Genomic DNA, 27,027 nt, shown 5'->3' on the forward strand with positions numbered 1-27,027 from the left:
CAAAAAAGGAAGAACAGCTTTTCAGAATTTGGAATAAGGTTGCACAGGACGCTGTTAGTATATTGAGCCTCAGCCCCATGGAAACAGGCATCACTTCTGATGGTGCTGGTCCACAGTGGGTGAGCCTGGGCCAGTGTGTGCCCAGGAAGGCCAATGGCATCCTGGCCTGGACCACCAATGGTGTGGCCACCAGGACCAGGGCTGTGGTTGTCCCCCTGTACTCAACACTGATGAGGCCACGCCTCGGATCCTGGGATGAGATTTGGCCCCCTTGTGACAAGAAGGACACTGAGGTGCTGGAGTGTGTCTGGAGAAGGGGAGGAGCTGTGATAGGGTCTGGAGCACAGGTCCTGTGAAGAGTGACTGAGGGAACTGAGGAGTGTTGATCCTGGAGAAAAGGAGGCTCAAGGGGAAACCTAGTGCTCTCCACAACTCCCTGACAGGAGGGTGTAGCCAGGCGGGGACTGGGTTCTTCTTGCAGGTAACAAATGACAGAGTGAGAGGAAATGATTTCAAGTTGCATTGAGGTGGTTTAGATTGGATATTAGGAAAAATTTCATTCCCAAAAGGATTGTCAAGCACTGGAAATAGGCTGTCTGGAGAAGTGGTGGAGTCACCATCCCTTGAGGTGTTTAAAAGCACTTGGTGCTTGGGGGCATGGTTTAGTGGTGGCTTGGCAGTGATGGGTTAATGGTTGGACCCAATGATCTTAAAAGTCTTTTCCAATCTAAACAAATCTGTGATTCTTCTTAAATTTGTGGCACATCTCTGAGAGGCAGTTTATTATACTGCTGCTGATGCATGAGCACTGCCATGTATGTTGTACCTACTACTCCTGCAGTGTAAGGAACTCACTGAAGCTCTTGGTGGTACTCATTTCATACTACCCTCATGAGGGAGCTACTCCATGGGTGTTACCTTTGACAGGTGAGCTACAGCCTAGCTGTTTTTTAGGCTGTTTCTGAGAGAACTGCCCTAGTGAGTTTTAGTAACCCCAAAGGCCATTCCTGTAAGTTGTATGACTACTTTTGTAGGGACTAGAGATGTGTGCTCAGTGGATTGCACTGGAGATCACTTTAAAAAAGGCTGTGCCTTACTGGTTTGCAGTTATGTAGCTGAACAGGATTATAATGAGGATCCATGGAGGATTACACAAACAATTCAAAGTACAGCTGCTTAGTAAACCTTGTAGAGCAGCAGCTTTTCTTTTTGTGGGAAAGGGCAGTGTTTTACTGTCTTCTGGCCATTCCTCCCTCAGCAGCAGCTGAGTTCTTCCAGGCTGTGATGAAAGCCAGGTGTAACTATGGGTTCTGTGTTGGTCACCCCAACCAGGAGCAGCCAAGCTGCTGCCAGGCTGTCACAGGCTGTCAGCTCTTTCTTGACTGCTGGAAACATTAGGGATGGTGCTGCCAGTTACCCTCCTTTATTCTGGAAAACTGAGTTACTGCAGGGACTGCAAGAGGGATTCTCAGTGTTTAACTCAGTGATTTAAATGAGTACAAAATTACATTACTGTAAATGTTTTTCCCCCTTCCTTCTCCCTACCCCCACCTTAAAATACACGTTTAGGTGGATTATAAGGGCTCCTTGGGTTGAGATTCTCTGGTGTCTATAGGTGACTACATCTACAGCTACTCTTTTTCCATGTGAAACGGAAGAGAGAAGATGGCATGAAAGCAAGAGTAAGGCTGGATTTTTTTTTAGTTTCGTCAGATCATCAAACCATAGCTCTGTTTCTTGCAAAATTTTCTATCCTTGAGAATCGTTTTAGTAAAATTCAGAATTTAATTTTTACATCTATTTGTAAGCCACAACCTTATTTTTTCTTTACTACTGTTCATTTTTATTTGGATCTGTTGTTTTGCTGTTAAATGTCACTTATGACAGTTAATCTCTTCCAGATAGTTTAGCATTCATTAACAGAGCATAGTGTTACATATTTTTAGTTTGCATTATGAAGAGATTCAGGACTCTTGGAAGTTTTTACAGTGAGAACAGCCATGGGAATAATCTCCCTGGGGGAGTGGTGGATTCCCCAAGACTGGACACTTGGGGATTCAGCTGAGCAAGGTGCTGGACTTTGTTAGACTGTGCTTTTGCCAAGAAGGCTTGGACTAGATGGTCCTTGATCCCTTCCAAACTGTCATTCTGTGATTGATGCTGGGCAGGATTTTAGCCATGCTGCTTTTGAGCCTTGTAAGCCTGACTGATTTTGGGGTGACTTGAAAGAGCTGTTTAGCATGCCATTGTTGACAGAATTTATCATCAGGTTATTGCTAATATATTTCCATATTTTTTAGTTCACATCAGTTTTTCATACTACTTAATTGACTCCATGTTAATGTCCACCTCATTTGAGGTGGCATTGTTTCCTGTATCATCTGTAATGCTAACTTTTAATTAGTAAATTTAATTATATTTGTTTCATTTTTAACTGCTTTCGCTGAGATAACACTGAATAAAACTGATAAGACTTTAGAATACCAGTTATTTGTCTTCAGTTTCATAGTAATGTATTTTTGTGCGGAAGAATTTTTCTTGTTCCCATATTTTTATCTTTTAGCTTGTACTTTTATCAGGAAGTAATGCGTAATTTTTAAGTTGGAGATATTTAAATATTTTGTCTTATAAGAAAAATCATGTTGAATGCTTTTCTCCCAAAATAAAACCTCTTGCCCCCATCTCAAGCTGTTTTCTGGGTTTTCAGTATCCATGGATTAATGAAACATTGAACTATCTCAGTGCAGCTGGAAGGTTAAGATGATTCTGGCAGAAAGCAAAGAGGATTACTTTAAAGGCAATGAATATGATAATTTACACACAAAATGTAATTGCATTGTCATGAGATACAGAACATGCCAAACTTTGATTCACACATTGCTTATGCAGAGGAAGGGATGGTAAGCCATGGCTGTGTTTTCAGCATAAATCAGGAACTTGCTTTCTAGTGCAAATACAGTGTGGCATTCTTTTAAGGAAAGGTTTAAACTTTTTTTATCTTACATTGTTATTCTGTTTGGGTGTTTGAAGACTTCTGCATGTCCTTTTGAGTGCATTTTAAAATAAAAATAGAAACCCTTTTTAGTTCTGTTTAAAAATGTATCAACTACATATTATGTGAATGTACTGACTACTGTGTATTACAATGTTGTCTGCTTATATTCAGCCCCACTCTTTCACTCTTTCTCAAATTAAATCTAATCTCTTCTATTTGGAAATTTGTGATAGGACTTTTTACCTATTTCTTAAAGCTCAGCAGCAGGTGTACTTTAAACAAGGGAGCTTTTCCCTACAGCTGTGCATTGGAGAAGAAGAGATTAGGCTCAGTCATTACTTGAAGTTGCTGAAGGAATGTCGGGTTTCTAAGGAAGTTAAAAATTTACTTTTTAAAACCCCATAATTTGTCTTCTGTAAAGACTTGCTGTAAGCACAGATCTGTCTTACAGAGTGAAACACAACTTAATTTTGGTTACAGTTCCTTTATCCGCTCACTTCGCAAGTAAAACCAGGGTTCATGCACTGCTTTTTGTCAGGGTTGATTTGGTAGCTGTAGTGGATGTCGTCAGTTCAGCAGACACTCTGTGTCAACTAGTAAAGATTAGGGAGCAGATTGTTGTAATTGTGCTGGGGGAGTAGACAGTGCAGGCATGTCCTGGCAGTGCTGTGGTGTCTGTGCCCCTGGGTGTGACAAGGCTGGGGAGGAGCTGTGTCGTGCTCAGAGCTCACATGGGCAGCCAGGGCAACAGAGCCTTGTGATGGCTGTAAAGCTGTGTCAGAGAAAAGCAGACCTGAGACCCAACTGCTTCGTGTCTTGAGTCCTCCTTCAGCTCAGGAATAAGGGTGGATCCAGCACTGAACTCACAGGAGCAGCAGTGCCCTGCTTGGACACACCAAAATCTGAGCAATACGGAATGATTCTACTCACCCCTTACCTTACAGGGAGGAAATGATTTGTTAGTGTTGAAGCTTAGAGGTGTGAAGCTTCCAAATATAGCAGATTGAATTATTTGTTATTTTTTTTTTCCTCACTCAAATAACTGTGTAAATAAATGAGTGCTGGTTCTGCTGCACACTGGATAAAATGACAGAGCTCTATGTATTCTTAGTAAACAGGAGTAATACGATTGGCAAATGGTGGTGACAAAGGGGAGAAGGTGAGGGTAACCAAGTGTGACTTGTGGGGATCATAAATGAAAGCTTTGAAGAAGCAGCCAGACTTTCCTTAGGGGAGGCTTGGGACAAGCAGTGCTGTTGTCTGAGTGCTGGTGCTGATGTCTGTGCTGGGTCATACCGAGGTTCTTTTAGTGTTCCCCTGGAGAAAGCTGGAGTGAAAGCAAGCAGAGACCATGTTAAATCTCTAACAGATGGTTTAGAAGGCCACCTTGGCACGACTTCTTGTCTAAATGTTGAGAAATATGTAGGTAACCTTTATTAAAAAAGCATTAGGTTTGAACAAATAATTGTGTTAATGTCATATGATAGAAAACTGTAATATCTGATCTGTTTTTCTATTTCATGGCCCAGATGGTTGGCATGTACAATTCCTGAAGTTCATTATGTTGCCATGAACTAGATAGTGAAAAAAACCCACATACTTGGAGTTATTTTTATAACAGTGTTAAATTGAAATATATTTTAAACATTTTTCAAGCCTTGCTTCATCTGAAGTTCATTGCTTTTTAATAATCAAAAGAATTCGACTCTTGAATCTTTCACAAACGTATTAATTAAAGCTGATTTACCTCACTGGTTTGATACAGTGATATTTGGGATATTGAAGTATGTTCTGTTGTTGGATATTCAAAACAACAACTTTTCCTTTCTTGGTGCTCTCTATTCCTGTCCATGTGCTAGAGGTGGTTTCTGCTCAGGGAACAGACTGAGCAAAACTTGAGCTCCACTCAGGTAGTAAATGTTGCATCTGCAGTATTCTCATGTCCAGTGCTTACTCACACACTATTTTTTTTCTTGCCTGTCAACCTTCCTGTTGTCATATCCTTACACTTATTCCAGCTCTGGGTTGCCCAAGTTGCAGTTCTGACACTGAAATGACATCCTTCCCTGTTTTCTGAGAAATGAATTTTAGACAATTTCTAAGAAGCCCTGCAGTATTTCTTCAGTATTCCAATATCTCTACAATTCTGTAAATGTGTCACAATTTTGTTTTAAGCCAGTAATGAATGTTTTTGCTTTCTTTGACTATTAGAATATTTGTGGAATTGCCAATTAGCAGCCTTTAGTACTTTCTTCAGTCTTTCAGTTAGTGGGTTGTGCAGAATTATTTTTTACTGTATTTAATATCTACATTGGTGGAAAATCAGAAATATTCTAAGCCAACAATTAAGATGCTGTGCAGTAACTGTACTTTGCTTTGAGCAGTATTCAGGACATACACCAAGGTCATATTTTGCTGTGACACAGTAATTTTTGCATTTCTCCATTGAATTAGTCTCCCTGAAGTTGATTTTCCAAGTATTTGGCTGCAGTTCTTTTTTCACAAGGGAGAAAATCTGAACAGCATTATTTTAATTCCTCTACAGGTGCAGATGCTGAGCAGGATGCTGCTATCAAACTTGCCCAGGAACGAGCAGAGATAGTTGCCAAGTATGACAGAGTAAGTGAACTTTTTAGTCATTTAAAAGACCTTTTGTAATGAATCCTAGTAATATGTCTGTTTAAAAAGTGAATCACGATTCCAGCTAGCTGTTGTTTAAAATACTCTGTTGAGTACTAATCTGATGTTTAATGATACACTGTCCTTGGGGTGAATGAAACTCTTCCTCCATGGGAGATATTCCAGATAATGACTCATTCTGGATAATCAACTCGTTTTTCAGGTGCATAGCAAGTTACTTTGGGACTATTTCAGACAGTGTGTTGTGTTAGAAGTAGTAGAAGTGGGGTGTTTGAGCATGCTCAGTGTATCTATGAGATCAGAAGGACTCTGATTTTACTTTTTGTTATTTAATCTTTGGTTATGGTAGTACAAACACTGAAATCATAGCAGAAAAAGGAAAAGATGAGTGAACTGTATTGTTTCTGATATTGTTGTGGAGAACTAAAAGAATTCTCTGGTCATGCCGTGTTTGTTCTTGGACCCCTTGTCAGGAACAGCCTGGCACAGAGTATGCTGAGAGTGCTTACCTGGTAGTCAGGTATTTTTGTAACACTTGTGGACTTTTTAAGTGTCATTGGAGTACAGAACAATGTTTGTTTGCAGAGTTCATGAAATGTTTTATGTGCCAGGCTTACTCATGGTTTGCATAGTGTGCAGTAAATGAGCGACTCATCTTGGAATAAGGAGAAACCTGCCTGTGTGGGGCTTGTGTGACACCAGGTGCTCCTGAAAGCTGCTCGGTCACTGCCATCCTCAGCTGGGCAGAGGAGGGAAAATACAACAAAAGGCTCCTGAGTTGGGATAAAGGCAGGGAGAGATCCTTCACCAATGGCTGTTGTGGGCAAAGCAGACCTGAGTTTAGAAAATCTGTTTAATTTATTACCAATCAAATCGGAGCAGGACAATAAGAAAATAAAAACTTGGTCTGAAACATTTTCTCCCCAACCCTCCCTTCTTCCTGGGCTTAGCTTTGCTCCCAGTTTTCTCCACCTCCTCCACCTGAGCAGCACAGAAGGCTGGGGAATGGGTGTCACCATGAGATTTCCTAGGTTCTGAGCGTTCATATTAAAGTAGAAGGTTTTCACCTTCTCACGCTCTCTCATATAAACAAGGAGATTGTGTTTGTAAATACTACCATTGTTTTCACATTTTTCTCCAAGGAGAGGAGGTTGTGTGATGGTCCTTTTGACCAATGTGGTTGAGAGGTGGGGATTCCACTCTCCAATCCATGGTCACCTTTCAAATCATATTTAAGAGCATGTAATAAACAAAGGTCAGACTGGCTCTGCCCTGCTTTTCTCTCACAACTTCCAACTCTCTGTGTGGTCATTTGAGCGTGGCTAACAGTGACAGAATGGGGAATAGGGACCTTGGTCAGTTCATGCCACGTTGTTTCTGTGACTCCCTCCTGCTTGGGGGTTTGACTCCTTAAACTCTTCCTTTTTTTCCATTGTGGGGTCCCTCCCACAGGCTGAAGTTCTCCATGAATTTCTTCAGTGTGGGTCCTTCCCATGGGCTGCAGTTCTTCATGAGCTGCTCCAGCCCTGGTCCCTCCATCAGGGTCAGTCCCTCAGGCACTGGTGCCCCAGCATGGGTCCCCCACGGGGTCACAGGTCCTGCCACCAGCCCTGCTCCAGTGTGGCCTGGGCCGTGGCCAGTGGCAGGTCCATATTGGACCTGGCTGCCTTTGTCTCTGTTGGATGTGGGGGAGGCTTCCAGCAGCTTCTCAGAGAAAGCACCCCTGGAATCCTCTGCTACTGAAACCAGGCCACACAAACCCAATGCACTTTGTGGCCTGAATTCATAGCCAGCAACCTGTGCATAGCCCATACCAGAAGTAGATAGAGCTGAAATGTAAAACTTAATGTAGATGTTAAACTTCTGCAAGCCTTTTGCAAGATTGGGAATTGGAGAGGAAGAATGGGACATGAGTGAATGCATAATTGAGGGAAAACTCAGTGCTGCATTGTTTGACAGCTGCTGCAAGTCAGCATGGACATTAACTCAGGAGTGTCTGCAGGATGTGCTCTTGTAGGAAAGATGAACTTGGGAAATGAAACGAGTAGAGGCCACTCTGGGGACCTTGATGGATTATTGTGGAGTTTAACAACAGGTGTGGGATTACTGTTACTCTGGTTGAAATGTATTCTGTGTGTAGCAGTGGCCAAAAGAGATTTTCTGTGATGAAAATACTGTTTGTAAGGGCTGGGATAGGTGTTCTGCTCTACTTTTTCCTGGCTGGTTAGTTTAGGATTGGTGTTCTCCTCCCCCTCCTCTAACCTCCTGTCACCATGTCCCAAAGTGTACCAAAGGTTATGCTTTCAGTGATTGAATGCTCTCATATGTGTCTTTATTCATTGTGTCATAACATATAATTTGGCTTTTTATTTTTTCCTTTCCTCTTAGGGACGTGAGGGTGCTCAGATTGAACCGTGGGAAGATGCTGACTACCATCTTTACAAAGTCACAGATAGATTTGGGTTTCTACAGTAAGTAGCAAGCTTGTAAAGAAAATAAGATTAAAAGTTTGCCACTATTAATATTCAGGCTCTTTATTGTATTATCTATTTGGTTAAAGTATTATTATGCCTTTAACAGATATTTTGGAAACTGCTGTGTAAGTGTTACTGCTGGCTAATCTTTCACTGTGCTTTTCAATTCAGTTTTCCATCTGGGTTTTTATTTCTGTAATTTGATCTTGCATAGGGAGTGAAATGTTTTAAAATATTTTATTGCGAAATGAAAATTGATAGTCTACAAAAAACATGTTTCAAGCTGAATTGCAGATAAGATTTTGGTTGTGAATAACTTAGTTGGATGTAAACAAACTTGAAGTTCTTGGAAGGATTTATAAAAAATTTGTTAAAATGTTTAATTTTAAAAAGATCCCAACACATTACTGAGCGTTTGTATAGGAGCAACAATGTATGTCAGTCCATCAAAGATTAGTGTCTTTTGGCTTCATATATTTTTTAACCTTATTGAAATCTCTGCTGATTTGGGACCTAATGTTGAATCAACTTTAAGTCAGAAAATGCCAGAGTTCAGATGCAATTCCCCTATAGGTGCCTCCTTTGTAACATAATCTGTTCCTTTTTGGCAAATAGAAGATTAGAGTATTAAATTGTATTAGGGTTTTTGTGGTTGGGAGATGTAAATATCCAGCTTGCAGAAGCTGAACACAAGCTGACTTGCTACTTTTGATGATACTGGGACTCTCTGAGGTTCTTGGTGTTTGGCATTTTTGTTTGAATGTATGAAATGCAGTTTAAATCCAAAAAAAATCAGTGATAAGTGGAAAACTTAGTAATGCCGTTGTAATTCATAGTATTGGGAGGGGGGATGTATATATGTATTCTACTTTTGGGGGACGTTTTTTCCTTCTCTTCCTTCCTTTTTGCAAAGTTGTTGTTTTTACAAGCTGTCAGTTAAAAGTCATCTTTCCCTGCACACTGCTTGTGCTTCATTGGGGTGAGTTAGTTTGATGTGTGACATTCAAAGAGATGTTCCACACACAGAGCTCCTTGTGCTGGTAAACCCCAACTGCAGCAGCCCATGCCTGCAGCTGTAGCATTCCTGATGGAGAAGGGATGTCAGAGTTATTGTATTTCCAGGGCAAAGTAGTGGAAGCCTCTTCAGGGTTCACCTGACTTTGGTATCCTTGTGAAGTCCTGCACTTTTCCTGTTGCTTGTGATATTTGCATTTTTATGCATTAGGGGTAGATTGTTACTCAAGTCCTCTCCACTTGCTGCTGCTGTCCAGTCAATACCCCCAGACCTGTTGCTCAGGAGCATCTTTACTCACCAATGCAGAATTAATTCTCTGTATAGTCAGCTTCAAGGGATGAAAGCTGAAAGATTTAAAATTACATAAAGACTGCACAGGTTAACAGTGTGTGCAGATAATCTCTTCACTAATTGTGCCTATTTGTAGCTTATCCATGTCTTGTTACAGGGCAGATTTCACCTGGGAGTGCTCTCAAGGCTGCTTTAGGATTGCTTAAGATAAATTCAATGTCTTGCAAATGATGTTTTTTATTTTCCTGAGAAGTAAAATATCTCCTAATAGAAGAAATATAATTAGGATAAATATATCAGCTTGCCCTGAAATGACAGTTTATATTGCACTATAGATTTTAAGTATGATCTGGGTCATGTGTGCTGTCATACTGGGCCTGCTGTGTCTGAAAGAAACTTCTGTTTTATGAGAGTTTGGAATGCAGCAGGATGTACCAAAAGCCTCAAAATTTATCACTCCTGAGAGCCAAAATTCCCTACAACCTCTCAGGTGTTTACAGTGTAAATTAGCAAACAGGCTGGTGCACATTGAAAACAAAATCTGGGAGCAGTACTAAATTTAGTGTCCCAGTTAAGGTCTACAGGGATTTGTAATCTTTTTAGTGACATCTTAAAATACTAAGAGGTGTCTTTTGTATCAGAAGGGTGCTGGGTGTGAGGAACCTGATACAAAATCAGGGTTTGTTTTCTCAAGTACAATTGTCTTTGATTACTATCAGTAGTTTTCTCTTTTTCCTTGTCTGCGTGCTGTTTGCAGCCTTCCTTGGCTCTGTGAAAGGGCATTCAAAGTTCAGCTGATTGTTAATAGGGCAGAAAAGATAATTTTGAGGGAATGAAGCACTCAGGCTGCATGTGTAACTTGGCACTGGGTAGGAGATGGGAGAATGTGGGGGCTAGAGACATTCCAAGAATAGTTTTGGTCTAGATCTGCAGTTCTTCTGGTGTCCCAGTGTCCTTATTTGTGTGTTAAACTGGGAATTTGTAAACTCGAGGGACGTGAAGACTTAGCACTTCTATTGTCTTCCTGTCATACCAGTAGAAGTGGGCTCAGGTTTTCTTCAGAGACCAGACTGAGAGGTAGAGGGAAGATGCCTTTTTATTTAACAGTGGAGAAATTGGATTGTGATTGGAAACAGATATAAAATTTCCTTTCTAGTAAAATATGTCTCTTTAACATATTTATAAGACCCTCAGTTGATGTATCTGGCATCTTTGGTCAATTCTAAGTGATGTAGTAGTTATTGTTTACAAGAGTTGGGTCCATCTTTACCCAATATTGTCTTAAATTTTTAGTAGCTGCTGCCTTGAAAACACAATTTAATTTGCTTGCTGAAGTACTTTATCTTGCAGTTCTGCAAATGAATGTGAATGTTCTAGTTAACTTTGGATATTAAAAGTAAAGTGGTGTGGACAGGCTATTAATATAGCTATTTAAAACAAACAAAAAAATAGCTGAGTTTATATTTAATGAATTTAGGGAACAAGAAAGTGTGTTCAGGGAGAAGTACCAGGGCATTATAAAAATGAGACTTATTTGAAATGCATAAGGGAAGTTTTAGAAGGAAGTTGGATGTGGGAAGAGGGTTTCAAGCAAAGCTAAGCTGTGAAATAACCTGTGGGGAGCCCAAGGGGACTGTGTCTTGAGGTGTTTAACATCAGATTGTACAAAACAAAATCCAGCTAGGAGGAGTTTGTTCAGTGGCAGTGACTAAATTGTAGCAGTTATGAGCTATTCTATTGAAAACATAAATTGTACAGTAGAGGCATGCAGGAACCAGGAAGATAAAACTCCCATTTTGAGCTAAATTGGAGAAAATTTGGCCTTTACCAGCTACTGTTGTTGCAAGGCTATAAGGAAGTGGTGAGTTGTGGTTTATTTAAGCCATGTGGTGTTGCCAGCAAACCAGACTCAACGTAGAGAATTTTTTTCATAATTTACTGCCAGATAACATGACATTCTGATTGCTGACTGCGAGGCTGGGTAGGAACCCTCCAAACCATAGCACTGTAACAGGCACCTAGAGGAAACACCTGTCTCCCCTCTGCCTCCCCTTCTTCCCTTGCTTTTTGTTGTGGGTTGGCCTTGGATCACCCCAGTTCCCTTGGTGAGGTGACAGGAGCTCCTGCACACAATGCCTTCTTTCTGCTGCTCCTGGTTTTTTACTTACTTTCTCCCTCTGCTCCTTGTGCCTTACATGTCTCCCCCACCCTGATGTGGTGTTCCTCCCACTGGGAGTCCATCTCCAGCCATGTTCTCAACATCCCCTTCCATGTGCCTCTCCAATTAGTGTTGTTCCTCTTAATTAATAGAGACTTGTTTCTACCAAGCACTGTTGATCTTCCTCGGTGTCACCTGATATACATGGTATAGTATATTAAATTAATTCATCAATTAAATACATTGACTATTCCTGTAACATGAAATAGCCTATGAAAAAAAAAAAAACACCTTCTTCACTTTTTTGATATTTCTTTCAGAGAATCCCATGTCAGGAAGCTTGTCTTACTCGTGACCACGAGTATTGACAGAGCAGACTGGTATATTTTATACAGGTGCAATGTGGTTACCAATAAACCTAAAAATATTTAAAGAAAAAAAAAGGGCAGCAGTATCCCTTCCCAGAAAAACCTCAGGCATGATCCTTACTCAATGCAATTTGTTTTCCTGTACAAATCTTGCTGCTGATTTCACATGATAGTGCAGGAATGCTGAGCAGTCAGGCTGATGTGAAAAGTGCCATTCAGTTTCAAAATGAACATTTTTTTCCTCTGAAGTCTAGCACCAGTGTCTGCATATACAATCTGCCAGTGTCTTGATAAGATTGGGTATTCTTTTCTAGAAAGGGCAGGAGTTGGATGCTTTGAGCTGTGGCTGCAGCTGATGGAAGTGCAGCAGCCCATCTCTGGGGACTCCCATAGGGCTCAGATAAGGCTTAGCCTGTAATAGATGACTTCTGCAATCAAGTATTTTAGGAATGGGAGAAATGCCTAAGATCTCATCACAGATAGTCATAACAAAAACTGTCTTAGCTGGTTTTGGAAGTGAAAATGGTGGAATGTGTTTGGTATTTATGAAAAATTAGGGGTTTGTTTGCTCAATTTTTCCCTATTTTTTTTTTCCCCTCTTGTTGGATATGTTGTATCTTTTTGGTCAACCCTGTGTGAATGTTGGCCCTGCACCCCACAAAAAAGCAGTTCTTCTCTGTCCTGTCTTGGAACCTGGCTAAATTTTAAATTAAATGTCCTCAATATTTTCAGTTTGGACTGTTCTTTCATCAGCCCTTTTCTTTACCTTGTAGATAACTTCTATTTGTGTTTTGTCTATCAGCAGTCATTGATAAGGGAATAACTTCAGGGAAAAAAAACCCTAAAGGAGTAACTGAGTATCTTGAAGCTCATAGCAGGCATTCCAGTAATGCCTCAGGATCTGGGATTTCCCCCTTCCCCCTCCTTGAATTATTTAGTTGATTTGGTGCTGCTTTGGAATGGCTAAAAAAGCTATTAAAATAAATACTTTATTCCTTGGGTGGTGACAAGTTCCCTACTACAACTAGGAATGTTCTAAAAGGTATTTTACTTATTTAAACTGACAGTTTATGTAATATCTATATAGATTTGTCTATTTAGAAGTGACAATTTTATGAGTTATTTTTATAGCTAAAAATTAATAAAGGTCTTAAGACAGTAAAAGAAAGCAAGAAATTGAAATGACACTGTTTTTGTAAGTAAATAAGTATTTAAGCTTTAACTGACTGTCGTTGAGGCACATACTCAAAGATGTATTTTTCATGAATATATCCTTGTATTTATTTTTTATGAAACTCTCCAGTTAACTACAAGGACAAAATAACTTGATTCCCTCCCCTTCCTCCCTGCCCCACATAATGTTAAGGTTGAATGGTCACAAGAGCATTGGCTGATTGAAGTTTGCAAAACAGCCCAAACTTTGTACGTGATCCTGAAGTGGGGTAGAAGCTGAGAACAGCATTTTGCAACTGTAAAGGTCAACACCAGTTTAAAGAGCTGATCCTCTTTGGGGCCTTTCAACACCAGGCCAAAAGTCAGAGCAGGATAAGCCAAACGGCCTTGGTGTCTTCCTAGAGTGGCACAGAAAGCTGAAATTTGAGCAAATCTGAGCAGCATCTTGCTGCCCTTAGGTCACCACACCAATACACCCCTGGTTGTTGTATCCACGTCCTGAGGGGCTTTGTACTGAAATTTATAAAGTGTTGAACAACATCCCTCTGAAGAAGAAAATTCAGCCAGGTTCATTTGTTTGGTGCCTGTTGGAACTACAGATTTCAGTCTTTCAATCATTTGGGGACCAAGCAAAAATATTTTTAAAAAATGTCCCACACTTTTCATTTTTAGCTGTAAATTAGGATTTGTTATCTGATCTTTTAAAGCATCCTTGTGTATATTCTTGATGATTCTTTTTTATTTCTCTCTCCATGTATCACCCTGCTGAGAGGGAGGTGTCTGTTTTCTTTTATAAAAATCGGTTCAAGAACACAGGTTTGCTTTTCTAAGTAAGATAAAAAAAGGGTTTTTGGAATTTGGGGCAGGTACAGCTCAAGTCTAAATTTTACTGCTCCTCATCGGGAAATACAGATTCTGACTTAAGTACTCTAACTAATACATTGTGGAAAGTGTTTAAAGTGTTCAGACCTTAATAGTTATGAAGTAGAAGTAACAGAAGAAACAGCATTTTATTTACTGCAACTTTCCAAAAACTTTTTTCTTTCCATTGTTCCCTGATGAATGCCAGCAGCAGAATTGTTCTCTTTAATTTTTGGTGATGAGCTGTGAAAATCATGGCAGACATGACATCCTTGAAAAAATTAAAAAATACTTTTATTTCTTCAACCTGGGCCATATGAGTTCTTTTCACTGCTATTATCAAGGTTTGTGTTAACTTATATTAATAATTGTTGTATTCTAGCAATAACGTATATTGTGACAATTTGTGATCTGACTTGGGCGATGCACTTTAAACTTGTTTTTCCTTTTACTGCCTGCTTAGTAAAGGGAAACTGGGGATGTGTATTTACTGTGGCAGATGCTGTTACGGTGATAAATATTCCAGGATCAGCATAGTGAGACTGGGCAGATTGGAGGTTTATTTTTCAAGGTTGTTCATGTGGGCTTTTATCCCCTAGAGATAAAGAGTGGTACAATAGAAGTCCTAGTGGTAGATAATACAGATGTGGTCTGCCCCTCACCCCATTCATGAGACTCTCTCCAGAATTTGGGTTAGATTCTTGTGCTGCTCCTGCAGTAACTCTATGCTGATTCTGGTGGAATTGTACCAATTCACAGCAGCTCAGAATGTGACTCATACCCTTGGTCTTTATCCCCTGAGCCTGTTAAGGCAGCGAAGGTGCTTTGAGAATAGTTTGCTAATGATGGAGATTATCACGTTGCCAGAGGCGCTTTTCAAATAGCAGAATTCATTCTTTCTTTTGCTGAGATGAGACCTACCTGCTCTTCTCCATCAGACTTCACTCTTTAAAAAAACACTTTGCATTTTTATTAGCTCCAATGCATTTCTACAGCATTCTCCAAAAATGAGTTAGGGGAGCAAAGGAACAGTGAGCTCAGTCAAGGATTGAGATACTCCATTAAATGTCTCCAAATGAAACTATTGATTTTTTTTTCCTCCAGTATTATTATTATACCCTGAATTTTTTGATAGGGAGCAATATGATGAGCAACCAGTTACCCCCTCTTGTATTCTGTTTCTTGGTAAATTGTATGTAGCCTTGCTGGAAATAGCCCTTGTCTCTGAAGCATTCTGTGTGCATTCCTTAGTATTTTCTCCTGTGTGCCTGTTGAAGCACATGTCCAAGAGCAATAACTCTTGTGCAGCTCTCCCTGCTGATTTGGGTGGGTGCACAAGTGAATTCTCTCCAGATAAGAGCTGTAAGGACAGGTCTCTGAGGGTTCTTGGCAGCAAAAGAAGTTATGCTGAGATTTTGAGTAATAGCAGTTAAAGAAAGAAAGAAACACGGCTGATGTAATTTGGTAATAATCAATGTAGCATTAAAAAAATAGGGCTTTTATATAATTTCAGATTTTTAGTAGGGGAGTCATAGAATCAGAGTTGGAAGAGAGTTAAGATCATCAAGACCAGCAGTAACCCAGCAGCATCCTGTAACCCCATAACCACTAAAGCACATCACCCAGTGCCAGATCCAGAAGCCTCTTAAACATCTCCAGGAATGTGACTCCACCACCTCCCCGGGCAAACTGTTCCAATGCCTGACCACCCTAAGAGTGAAACATTTTTTTCTAGTAATTTATCTAATCTCCTCTGCCTCAGTTTAAGGTCATTTCCTTTTAAGGCCATTAAATCTGCACAACTGATTTTAAGGAAAGAGCTCTAGGGCTACTAGAAAAGTTGCAAAGTTACTGTTCACAGCGACATGGAGCCAGGATTCTTAATTTTCTAGGCACAGTAAATACTGCCAAACACGTTAAGTGATGTGGTGATGTGCTAAAATAGCAATGAAATGTTTCTTCTTAACAGTTCAATTAAAAATGTCAATCTTACTGTATTTTATTTATGCTGGTCATTCAGCAGGGACTTGCTGTCATTTTCCTCTTCTCAGCTTTGTGAGACAGGGTCAGACCCTCTTGTCTAAAGAGTGGCTAAACTCTTCCTCTCTTGGGAAGAAGTGTGCCAAGTTCAGCCTCTTTCAGCTGCCAAAGTCAAATCTTTATTTAAAAAAAAGTTCAGATCTCTCTTATTAGAGAAATGCTGTGTTTCTCTTCTCTTTCTCCTAAATATACAAATATGCCTCATTTTGAATGTCTATAGTTTTTCATGAGGCATTATAAAGATTTACCATGGGAACTCTGCTGAATTCTCTTCTTTCTCTCCACTGGAATCTTGTATTATGTGCCATGGATTGTGCCTTCTAATATGTAATACACTTGCCTTGACTGATTTTGCTGCAGAATATTCATTGCTAATCATATTGAGGAACTGCTGTTAAAAAAAATGCAACCAACCAACCACAAATTTCAGCTCTATTTACCATTCTTTCCTTTTGCCCTAATATACCCTGAGGATGTCATCTTTGTTTAAGGAGAGAAGTGGTAGTTTTCTTGGGTTAGTTATTGAGATTCAAAATGCCTTTTTTTTTTTTTGGTCCATCTTCCTAGCATAGACAAAGCTGACAAAGCCTTTCTTTTTTTTTTTTCTTGCTTTCACAGGGAACTACTTCTAAAATAATATTTTAATTGCATTTCTGAAAAAAACCTGGTTTTAAAACACAGCAAACACATGGTTTATTGCTTATGGAATTCCTGATAAGTTGAAATGAATCCTTGTTTACTGTGCAGTTGTGAAGTGGTAAGGCTGCTTCAGAGAGCAGTGTAAATAGGTAATTTTATTTAAACATCCCTGACAGTGGAAGAGTTCATTGGCCCTGCTGTAAAACTTAGTCCTGTCCATTCTGACTGAGTTTACAGCTCTCCTTCCACAGTGGACAGTGAACACTGTTTGGGGATTTGTCTGCACTCTTGGTAGTGGTTGTGTTGTGAGTCTTCTCTTTGTGTTCATGCATTTGAACTTGTGTCCAAAAGCATGAGCTGTCTGTGGCAATTTGCAGTACTTGCTTCCTTTAAGTGAGGTCTTCTTTTGCAAGAGTATGTGGTCAGAAGTGTTGCTTTAGAAGGTGTTTTGGTTACTACAAGGAACTCCTCAGTGCCTTTGTTGTTCATTTTTCTCACACTTGCTATTTCAACAACTATTTGTCAGACTGGTGGGGAAAAGTTTATTGTTGTTTATTCAGAGCTTTTTTGTGAAAATTATCTAAACCAGATGTAGCAAAGGGGGAGGAACCAGACCCTCTCTGTGGTTGTCACCTGTGAGCTTTACAATTGCAGGTATTTGCACATCACTTGTGCTTTTAGTGGTAGGACTTCACCAGGAGAGGGAGGAAGTGCCTAGAGAAGTTAGGTGTCTAGAAGTTACCAATGAATTTTTCTGTGACTTGGACCGTGCATTTCATTTCTTTTGCAACAGTATTTAAGATGTTCTTCTCTCTAATTTTTTCTTGCCTTTCCCCTTGTGTTGTTGTGGTGATCTAGTGTGTGGTTCTTCTCTTACTTGCTTTTCAGGCATGTTCTTCTTTTGGAAGGAAGAAATGTTCTGTTGTTATTTGCTGTAATTCAGAATGGTATAGTCATTTTTTTCTTCCTAAATCTGTGTCACAGTGTTACTCCTTTCTTTGGCCTAGCTTTATTCTAAGCTTAGTCTTAGGACTAGAGTTGAAATGCGAATTTTAAATCCCTTCTTTCAGTTGAGTTAGTCCAGGCTGTCACTTCAGCAATCCCCTGCAGATACAGAAGGAAATGAAATGAATGCAGTCCTGCAGATTTGATGGCAAACACAAAAATAAGCTGCAGGATAATTCTGCCAACTAAGGACAAATAACGTGGTTTTTTGTTAACAGCTGCTGCTACTTGATTTGAGTAGAAGATCACCCAGTGTGTACTAGGAATTCATAAAGTACTTCCTTGTATGAAAGGAGCTATTAGGTAGCAGAACTGGAAAAAATGATTGACTATGTTAATATGGTTTAATTTATACAACATTCATAAAGCGATATGCAATGGTTTTGAGTTACTGCTTAAGCTCTAAAACATAATCATTATTACCTCATATATTTCCTACTAAATTTAGCATTTATAGAAGAGTAAAGTGACTGAATGTAGGGAATGGGCAGAGTGTGTTTCACTGGCACATGTTGTGAAGGATGCTAAATGGGAGACCCAGTTTTTAGAAGTGCAAAGATGCTGCTACTCTTGACCCAATGAAGGATCCACCAGAATAGAATTTGAGACCACTGAAGTTTATTTCCTCAAAGAAGCAAGTGGAGGTACATAATGCTTTGAGCTTCAGCAGTGCACAAGTGTTTATTGCTGGAACAATACCATCTCAGATAATTTATGTTGAAATACGCTTTGCATAGCACATGAATTTTAATGCAGATGAAGCTGCCAACATGCAAACCATGGATCGCTGTTAATTTATGGTGGAAGTGATCTGCACAGGAAGTAACCTTCCAGCAGTACTTCAAAACAGGAGATACATGTTTAAGGAGAAAATCCTAGGTGTTTTAGACATTTATCAAATACAAATTAGAAGCAAGGCATTCTCTTTCGTTTGTCTTTTAGACTCTTGAGAATTTGAAGGTAGCTTAGACTTAATTTTTATCTTTCTATAAAAACATGATTCTGAGGAGACATTTTTAACCTCAATGTTCATTTATGTACAATTAAAGTGACATCAAAAATCACTGGAAATGCTGATGTGCTCAATTAAGCAGATTATAGATTTTCTCAAAGGTTTTCTGATTCCATGCTGGGAAAACTTTCAAGTTTTTATATAGAACACGCCTTTTCACTAAAAACACAGGAAAGCATGTATTTTTAGCATTTGGCAGTGAAAACACAGTTCGATGTTTTTTGCTATGAATTTCTTGGTAAATTTTCATATTGGCAATAAAAACAGCAAAGTCGTCTTTCAGTTAGCAAAGTACTTTACTAAAAAGTCACCATTTTGAGATTTAGGTGAATTTGATAAAACTTTGATTTTATTTTATATCATCTCTCACAGTGCTCATTGCTTGAGACTTTCTGGACAGGAGCTACATGTTCATGGCACTGTGCTGTGCAAATTGGCAGCAATATCCACAGAATCCACAAATAATAATTGCAAATAAAACCTACTCACAAAATCACATGTGGTCCAACCTTTTGCCAGCATTAAATTCTTTCTTGCAGCATGTTTCCTGATAATTATATTGTGGAATGTCACACTGGCTTATCCCATATGTTAATTAATTGCTTTGGCTTGCTTACGCATTTTAACAAAACTTCTGAAAGCTGTTTTTTAATCTGCTGAAGTCACTACCCCCATACTGTGCAGGGGTTGTTTGGTGAAAATTCCAAGTGGATGATTACAGCAGCAGAGCTCCAATTATTTTAAGAGACAGACTCAGTCAAAATTGTGAATTTGTAACTAAATTGTGAGATAGAAAGTAGGAAGTGAGCCATAGAATTTTCTGTGAAAAACAACAGCTTTCTTACCTTCTCCTTAATATTTTCAGAAATCTTTTCTATGTAGCATTGATTTTGAAAATGACACTTTTGGTTTAATTTCCTTTAAAAAGCTGGAAGATTAAAGCAGTATTCATAGTCAGGATTCCTCTGCAAATTACCTTGAAGGTGTGATTCTGTTGCAAAGCACTGTTGTACAATCCATAATACCCCATATTGCCCTGACAGCTTTATGTGCCATGTATCAGACTCTGAGGGGGAGGCAGACCTAGTTGAACACCTCATTAGTGTGTTTACTGCTGTAGAATTGGTTTCCTAGTGTGAATATACTCATTTTTTTTGTGTCTAGTAAAGCCATTGACTCCTACAACTCACTCCTGACAAATCACACAATTTAAAACTGTGCCTATTTGGGAAGATTTACTTTTTCCTAATATATGTGGATACTGTAATGGTGCAAGCAGTTAGTTCAGCAATCTCAGTTCCATATTGTACAGCAAGGCAACTCCATTTGTGCTAAAGCTCTTTGAGCTCAGACACCTGTCAAGTGAATTCTTCCCTTCTCATACCTTCCCTGTGCATGGTCACTCTTACAGATTTATTTCATGTCACTTTTGGGTTTGAGTTTATACATTACTAATGTTTATGTGGATGCTTCCTCACAAATTTCTTCATCATGAAGATTTCAAAATGATACAGATGACTGTTTTCATTTTTTTTAAATACCTCCTTCAAAATAAGTCTCCTGGGTAATAGTATGTTTTCCTCATGGATTTAAACACTTAAAAATGTTACAAGCTAAATGCACAGCATTGGTTCTTCATGATTAACTCAATTAGACCATGAAGATCAGTGTTCTGCAAAAAACTTCTCCCACATTATATTTAAAATGTGATGCCAGATATGATTTTCAACTACTTTTCATTTAAAATGAAACTGCAGTGCTACAAGGTGATGCTGTTGAACTTAGAGGAGAGCATGAGAAAATGATTGAGTCATAGTTTGAAAAACCTTTTGCATAGGTACTGCTTTGCAGGCTCTATGAGTATTAAACTTCAATGTCTGTGTTACACTGGGTTCAGTAATATAGAAATATTGAATGTAATTGACTTTTTAATTAGATGACTTGTGTGTATCACAGTTATTCCCACAAATATTTCATGATAACAAGCCCCAAAGTTCTTCACAGTGCCCTGGCCAGTTCTGAAACAGAAATACAGCATGCCAAAAGATTTTGAATGTTACAATTCTTCAGGTAATTAAGCTTTGTACTTTTTTTGGTCTTATTGTGGTCAATTTTTGCCACCTTTTTTTTCCCCAATGAAAATTTTTTTGTCAGGCCTTGTCCAACTTGTAACTGTAAAGTAATGAATTGATCTTCTGGAATTTGGAGTTCTGTGGGGACTGTGTACCAAGGTTGATTATGGCACTAAATATCTTCCATCCTCAACTGAAGCTGTAAAGTATGGAGGAGGCTTTACATTTCTTAAACTTAAGCCACACCAGAAAATGCTCTGATTTGAGTCAGCAGGGAGCATACTTTGGATTTAAAAACAAATGTAGGAAAAGAATAAATCTGTTGAGTGTCTAATATAAGAAAGTCTTTCCTTGTGTTTGTATTGAACAAATACATCAAAGTGCTATTTAAAGATTTAAACAGCAGCAGTGGGTAGGGGACTGTAAGCTTGTTAAGTCTTAGACTTTTCAGTTTATTTCAACTACCACTGTTACTCAAGGAGGCTAATTACAACACGTGCTGCAATGGTCAAAACCATAAATCTGCATATTTAATCTTCTCAAGTGACAGATTTTTATGCATTTGACATAATTTTTTTAAAGTTTTCTTCAGACATCCATGAAAACCTGTGTTAGCTAGAAAGGTGGATTTAAAGATGCAAGATCCATTTGTTGCTTATAACATAATAAGAAAAAATCCCTTTCAGTCAGGTCTGATAAATGAAGTCTTGTCTTAGACCTTAGAGACCTCACCAGAAGGTAGAAGTAATCCAGACTGGAAGATGTGAAGATGGCTTTGGGCTGGTGCTGCAGATCACCACCAGTGAGGACCATGGGTAGAGATCCTGAGTTCCAGTCAAACCTTGGAATCCAGGATTTGCTTTCTTCCAGTGAGACGTCTTTGAGGAGCCTCCTTGTGGGATGACCATCAGGCACCTTACTGGAGCTGGGATTTGATCTTGCAGTGGTTTGCAGCTCCCAGACCTGGAGACAAGATCTGCAGCCTTTTCTTTAGTGCTGTAACTCCAGAGCTGCTTGGCAGTGACAGGCAGAGCCCTGGGCTGCAGTGGGGATCCTGTGTGGCTGCAGCTGGGAGCAGGGCACAGAGCAGGTGTAGTCATTGTTAATTCCTGCCTCATTCAACTGCTCATGTTACCTGTTCAGATTTTACTTTGGTGGGGACAGCAGAGTGTTAAGATCTTGTTTCTGCTAAGTGAGACCTTACTTTCATGACTTCAGTTAAAAGCATCCCTGTGACTCCTCTTTTGGATATCCAGGACAGTTCCAAGCTAATGATGTTAATCAGTTCTGTTCTCTCTGGATGCCCTAAATGAATATTACTTGAGCTATTAAAGGAAAACAGTCATCTTAGGGCAGGATATTGCTATGTTATGTAATACTGTTTACTATTTCCCATTATTATTTGGTGAAGTATGCAGATAAAAACCATGGAGAAATGCAAGTTTAAATAGACTGGGAATGATTGGAGAAGATTAATTTTGAAAATAAATAATTAAGGTGTAACAATATTAGATTGGCTTGGCTGGGGATGTAAGGGAAAGATGCATCATTATAAGGAAAAAATAGAAGGTACAATAACAGATTCATAGACATTAATTGATTTTGTGTCTGATTCTACCTAATAAAAGCAAATCCCTAAGGTTCTTCTGCATAGAAAAACACACTAAATGGAAATATATTTCTTTAAAATACCTTCAGGGGCTTGAGAGAGTTTGTGTGCCTGCACTGCCTTTCCTTCAGTCCTTGCAGGGTAGATTTTAATATTTACATCTGTGAATGTAAGGGCATAGTTGATGCTATCTTGTAAATGGAGAGGGAGATCTGCAGGAACTCCTGCATGTCCAGTGAGTCACTGAGCAGCCCCGGGCAATTCCTTTGGCTCTGTGCTGTTTGCCAGGTGCTCAGCAGCGTGTGGGGGAATAGAAACATGGGGCTGCCTCAGTGTGCTCCTGTGGAATGTCACTGTAGCTCTGTGGTATTAGTTCAGGGCTGTGCAGCTCAAAAAAATAACGAGCTATCTGGGCATGAATTTGATGATGGATTAATTTAATTTAGTGTCTGCTTCCCAGGACATGAGGGCTGCCTTTTCCTACTCAGGAGGTTCAGCCATGCCTTTTCTTTGTACATTGATGATAACTCACAAAATAAGCAGAGAGCAATTCCTTAATAAATTACTAAAACTCCTTCTCCTTTGTGAAAAATAAGATCTGCTTAATCTTTCCTGTGAGCAGCTTCCACCCAGTGTGAGGATAAGCTGTCAAGTGGTACCAGTTGAGCAGAGGAGCTGCTGTGGCCGGTGTGAGTCCATGGGGATGTGGAGCTGTCAGATCCTCGCCTCGCACGCTGCAGGCAGCACTGGAGGAAAAAGAGTTTGTTGTGTGCACAGCCAGCTGCTGGTGTGGCCTCTAGGGCTGCCAGGAGTGAGGCTGCTGTGGGAGGCTCGTGGGGGGTAGGCAGGGCCTGCTACTGCCACTGAAGAATTGGAGATTTTAGGTGATGTGAGAAGGCCTAGCAGTCTTTGTGCTTCAAGCCAAACAACCACCACCCCAAACAGATTGTATTAAATTGAAGTTTGTTTTCCCCTTTGCTTTTTCTTTCCCTTTGCTTTTTCTTTCCACTTCAAATAAGCTGAATTTCTAGGTGATATTTGGCATACAGAGGGCCTGCTTTCAGATGATTTAGTTGTATAAGAGCATGCACAGTACTGTAATTTTGTTAACATTTACAAATAGCACTGACTAGGGGTTGTTTCTAATGCGTTAGATGTTGATCAAGAGTTTTTTGATTATGCTGTTGCTCAGCAAGAGAACTTTGAAATATTTGTTAAGTGCTTCTAAAAGAACAAATTTTGCTTTTTGCAATGCTGCTCAAAAGCAAGACCTGGTTTTAGAATTAGTTTCTGAGCTGTGGACTGGAAACTTTGACTTGCTTGTGGCCCGTGTGAAGGTGTTGATGGGAGCAAGTTTTTCCATTAGATGAAGTGGTTCAAATGCATTTCTTTATTCTGTATTTCTTTATTCAAAATAACATCTGAATTGGAAGCAGCATCTTTGAAATGAGACTGAATTCAGATGAAGTGTTTTGCATCAGTGTTCTTACACTGACTGCAGCATTAACTCCTCTAGCCTTCCCCAAGGTCACTCTTGCACACTGGATCAGGTCTAAAATACTGGGGTTTAATAGCTTCTCTGTAGAAAGCTATAATGATGTGGGTATGAGGTTTTTTTCATAATATGAAGACTCAGTAGGAATTTTTAAAAGTATTTCACATATTTCCTGTGTTTTAGTCCCTTTCAAACATGGTTTTGTTGGGTGTGTTATTTATCTGACCTCTAGAGCAGAAGGGAGTTGCTTTTTACAACTGAGCTGCTGTGTTTTCAGAAGCTGCAGGGGAAGGCAGGCTCACTTGGCATCAAGGTGGTCAAGTTACTTTTGAGAGGAAAAGCACAAATTTCTTTGCTACAAAAAGCAGAAGTCAGAGGCCTCAGAATGAAAAGTAATAGAAAGTCTGAAGATGTATCAGGTCAAAGGTTGTTTTTCAGCTTTCAATTCCTAAACTTTTTAGACTTGGGGTACGAGGTGAAAAGACGTTAATTTTTAGTAGTAATTAGGTACCTAGTAACAAAACTCCTTTATTTTTTTCTGCTCCTTTCTGCCTGTTACTTCGAGTGAGATTAGTAGTTTCTAGAACGTGTGAGCTAACTCTCCTACGTCAAGCAAAGTCTCAGTGCCTTTGCTTGAGCACAGTAGTAAAGGAGGAAGCTTTTTTTGTTTGTTGGTAAATTAGCTAACAAGAGTATGGTGAAAGAAAACAAAACAAAAATCATTTGGGTTTCAGTTTAGTAGTGCAGCTCAGAGTGCTTTTACAGAAGAAAAAAAAATGTTTCCTTAAGCTATGCAATGCTTTTTGTAAGTTATGCAGCTACTTTGATTTAAAATCCCAGTTCTGTACTTAAAATATTAGTTCTTCTTTACAGTTCAGAATTCTTGTTCACTTGTTACTACAAATGGCTGCTGTAAGTGCTGACTTGTGAAAACCTATACAGAAATGATTTTATGCCAAGATCAACCAAGACTAATATAAACTTTGTCTTTGATTTCAGTCCAGAGGAGCTTCCTGTCCATGATGTGGTGATAGAAAAGGTAAGTCCACTGTCTTCCAGGTTTTTTTACTAGTAAGTAAACATTTACAGATATACAGCTTTTAAAACCGTAAATCATTGTGAAATGAGTTGATGAAGCATTTTATGATTTCCATTTCGAAAGAAGCACATTCCAAGTCCCCTAAGAACTGTCATCCTTGAGGCCACATCAGCTCCCCACAGATCCCTCGGGGCGCACTCGTTCTTAGTGTGCTCCTGTCAATGAGAGTGAATATTCCTCACCCATTATGTGTTCTAGAGAAGGAAATGGAGCTCCTTAAGAGCTCACAGCCAGCTCTGCCCTGAAAGAGTGAGAGCTGTGGTGTCCTGTGCCAGGAGCTGCCATCAGCTGAGCGGGGGATGGATGATGTCAGCGAGGTGGTGGCACTGACACCGTCCTGAGGAGCGTGGGGTGCTTTGCTGCTTTGGGACATGGTGACAAATATCCTGCTGCCACAACGGTGTGGTGACCTCCCCTGTAATGCTGAGTTGCTGAGCTGGGTGGATTCCAGGCATGCAGGTCCTGTTGGCAGCTGCTGTGTGTCCTAGTCCAAGAATCCTTCTGCTGCTGGAGGATTCTGGAGAAGTAGTTTGACAGCTGATGTGTGGGGAATGTGAAAAAATAACGGGGAAGTGAATTTCTGCTTGTCTGGACCTAATTACTGTTGGTGTTTCCCCTTGGTCAGTTGGGTCTATTGTTATCTCCAAGATCAAATCAAATCAGAAAACTCAAGGTATTTAAAGCTGTAAGTTTGAGATAGCCCTCTCGGCTGCACAAATCAGTGGATTACATGGAAAAAGGATGGAATAATTTATTTCGAGGCAGCTCATCTCCTTGAGTGTTAAGAGCAGCAGTGCTTCTGAAAATTAATTATTTTGTGCTTCAGTTATATACTGAAGCTAGTAAGGGGTGCTTACTGTAAAAGAGTAGAACTTGTCCCTTTTGTTTTGCCTTGGTTCATGTGTGGTTTTGCATACACAGCCTGAAATAGCTGCATTTTCCTGCCATGTTACATTTAATAACACAGTGAGTGTATGTATAATTTCATTTCCATCAGAAGGACACAGCAGGGGGGTGAGTCTCTGAGCAGAAATATTAGGCAGCTTGCAGCTACTATGGTAGATGTGTTTTGAAGCTCACTGTGGCTTTGTAGTTAGCCTTAAATTATTTGGGGGAAATAGTGTCTCAGTTCTCTGTCCCAAATTGTGTTCCTGCTGTCTGAAAGTGTCAGCATAGAAGCTGTATTTATGGAGTCAGTATTAAATTGCAAGTCTAATGTGTTTTTACAATCATCCAGTGATGCTCCTGCATTGGACTGGTTACACTCCTGATGGTATCCTGACCTCTGCTGGTCTGAGCTTTATCTGGCTCCTGTCAGCAGGATTTGAATCTTTGCAATTTTCAAGATACCATTCATAAGGATTACTGTGTTATGTTAATGTAGACTTAAGATTAAAAGCTTTCTGTACAATGTCTTTTGAAGTCGCTTGGAAGAACTATTTATGCTTTTGCCTTGTGAATTTTAATAAAATATTCCTAGCTCAAGTTTTCATTCCATTTGCAACTTATGTAAAAGGTTGATATCCTTGTGAATTTGGAATCTGTTCTTCAGATACAAAAAAACCTCTAGGCTGGAATTTGTGTGTATTTGTGTGTGTGTATTTTTGGTCATAGTACCTTTACTCTCCATTAAGAGTGATAATTAACTCATTTTGGTTCTTCATTACTTTGCTGCACATTTGATGCCTTCAATGCATCAAATCACTGTCCTACGTTATGAACTATTTAACCTTGAGATGAATATCTCAGATAAAACAAGGGGAGGGAAGATTTTTCTGGAGGAGGAAAAGACACAGAGAAGTGACCTCAGGAAATCTGGAGTCAGTGTCTGACTCTGATTTTGGAGTTTTGTGAAATGTTTTGTAAGTAATTTTTAGTTAGGTTTTGTCATTGATTTACTTGATTATAAATTCTCTGGGGAGCAGTTCAGCAAGTTGTGATTTTGTCTGAGGTTTCTGCTGAAGCATTGCTTTTAGCCTCAGCCCTGGGCACACACACTCTGTGTGGAGTGCTGCACACAGGATGGGTGCTTGCCAACTTCAGGATTTTTGTGTTTCACTTGTGCACTGTTTACTGACATG

The 27,027-nt window shown here is 39.5% G+C and overlaps 1 protein-coding gene across 5 annotated transcripts in view; it reads left to right on the forward strand.

Annotated features, from left to right (window-relative positions):
• Positions 1-27,027, forward strand: part of USP6NL (USP6 N-terminal like) — a 110,969-nt gene that overhangs the window by 45,737 nt on the left and 38,205 nt on the right. For all 5 annotated transcript variants that reach the window (XM_063397054.1, XM_063397055.1, XM_063397058.1 and 2 more), the window contains 3 exons: positions 5,541-5,614; positions 8,024-8,106; positions 24,847-24,886. In XM_063397054.1, the coding sequence (XP_063253124.1) occupies positions 5,541-5,614; positions 8,024-8,106; positions 24,847-24,886 (197 nt within the window). The remainder of the gene's footprint in view (positions 1-5,540; positions 5,615-8,023; positions 8,107-24,846; positions 24,887-27,027) is intronic.

Source organism: Prinia subflava, chromosome 4, assembly GCF_021018805.1.
Source record: "Prinia subflava isolate CZ2003 ecotype Zambia chromosome 4, Cam_Psub_1.2, whole genome shotgun sequence".
Classification (NCBI taxonomy): domain Eukaryota; kingdom Metazoa; phylum Chordata; class Aves; order Passeriformes; family Cisticolidae; genus Prinia; species Prinia subflava.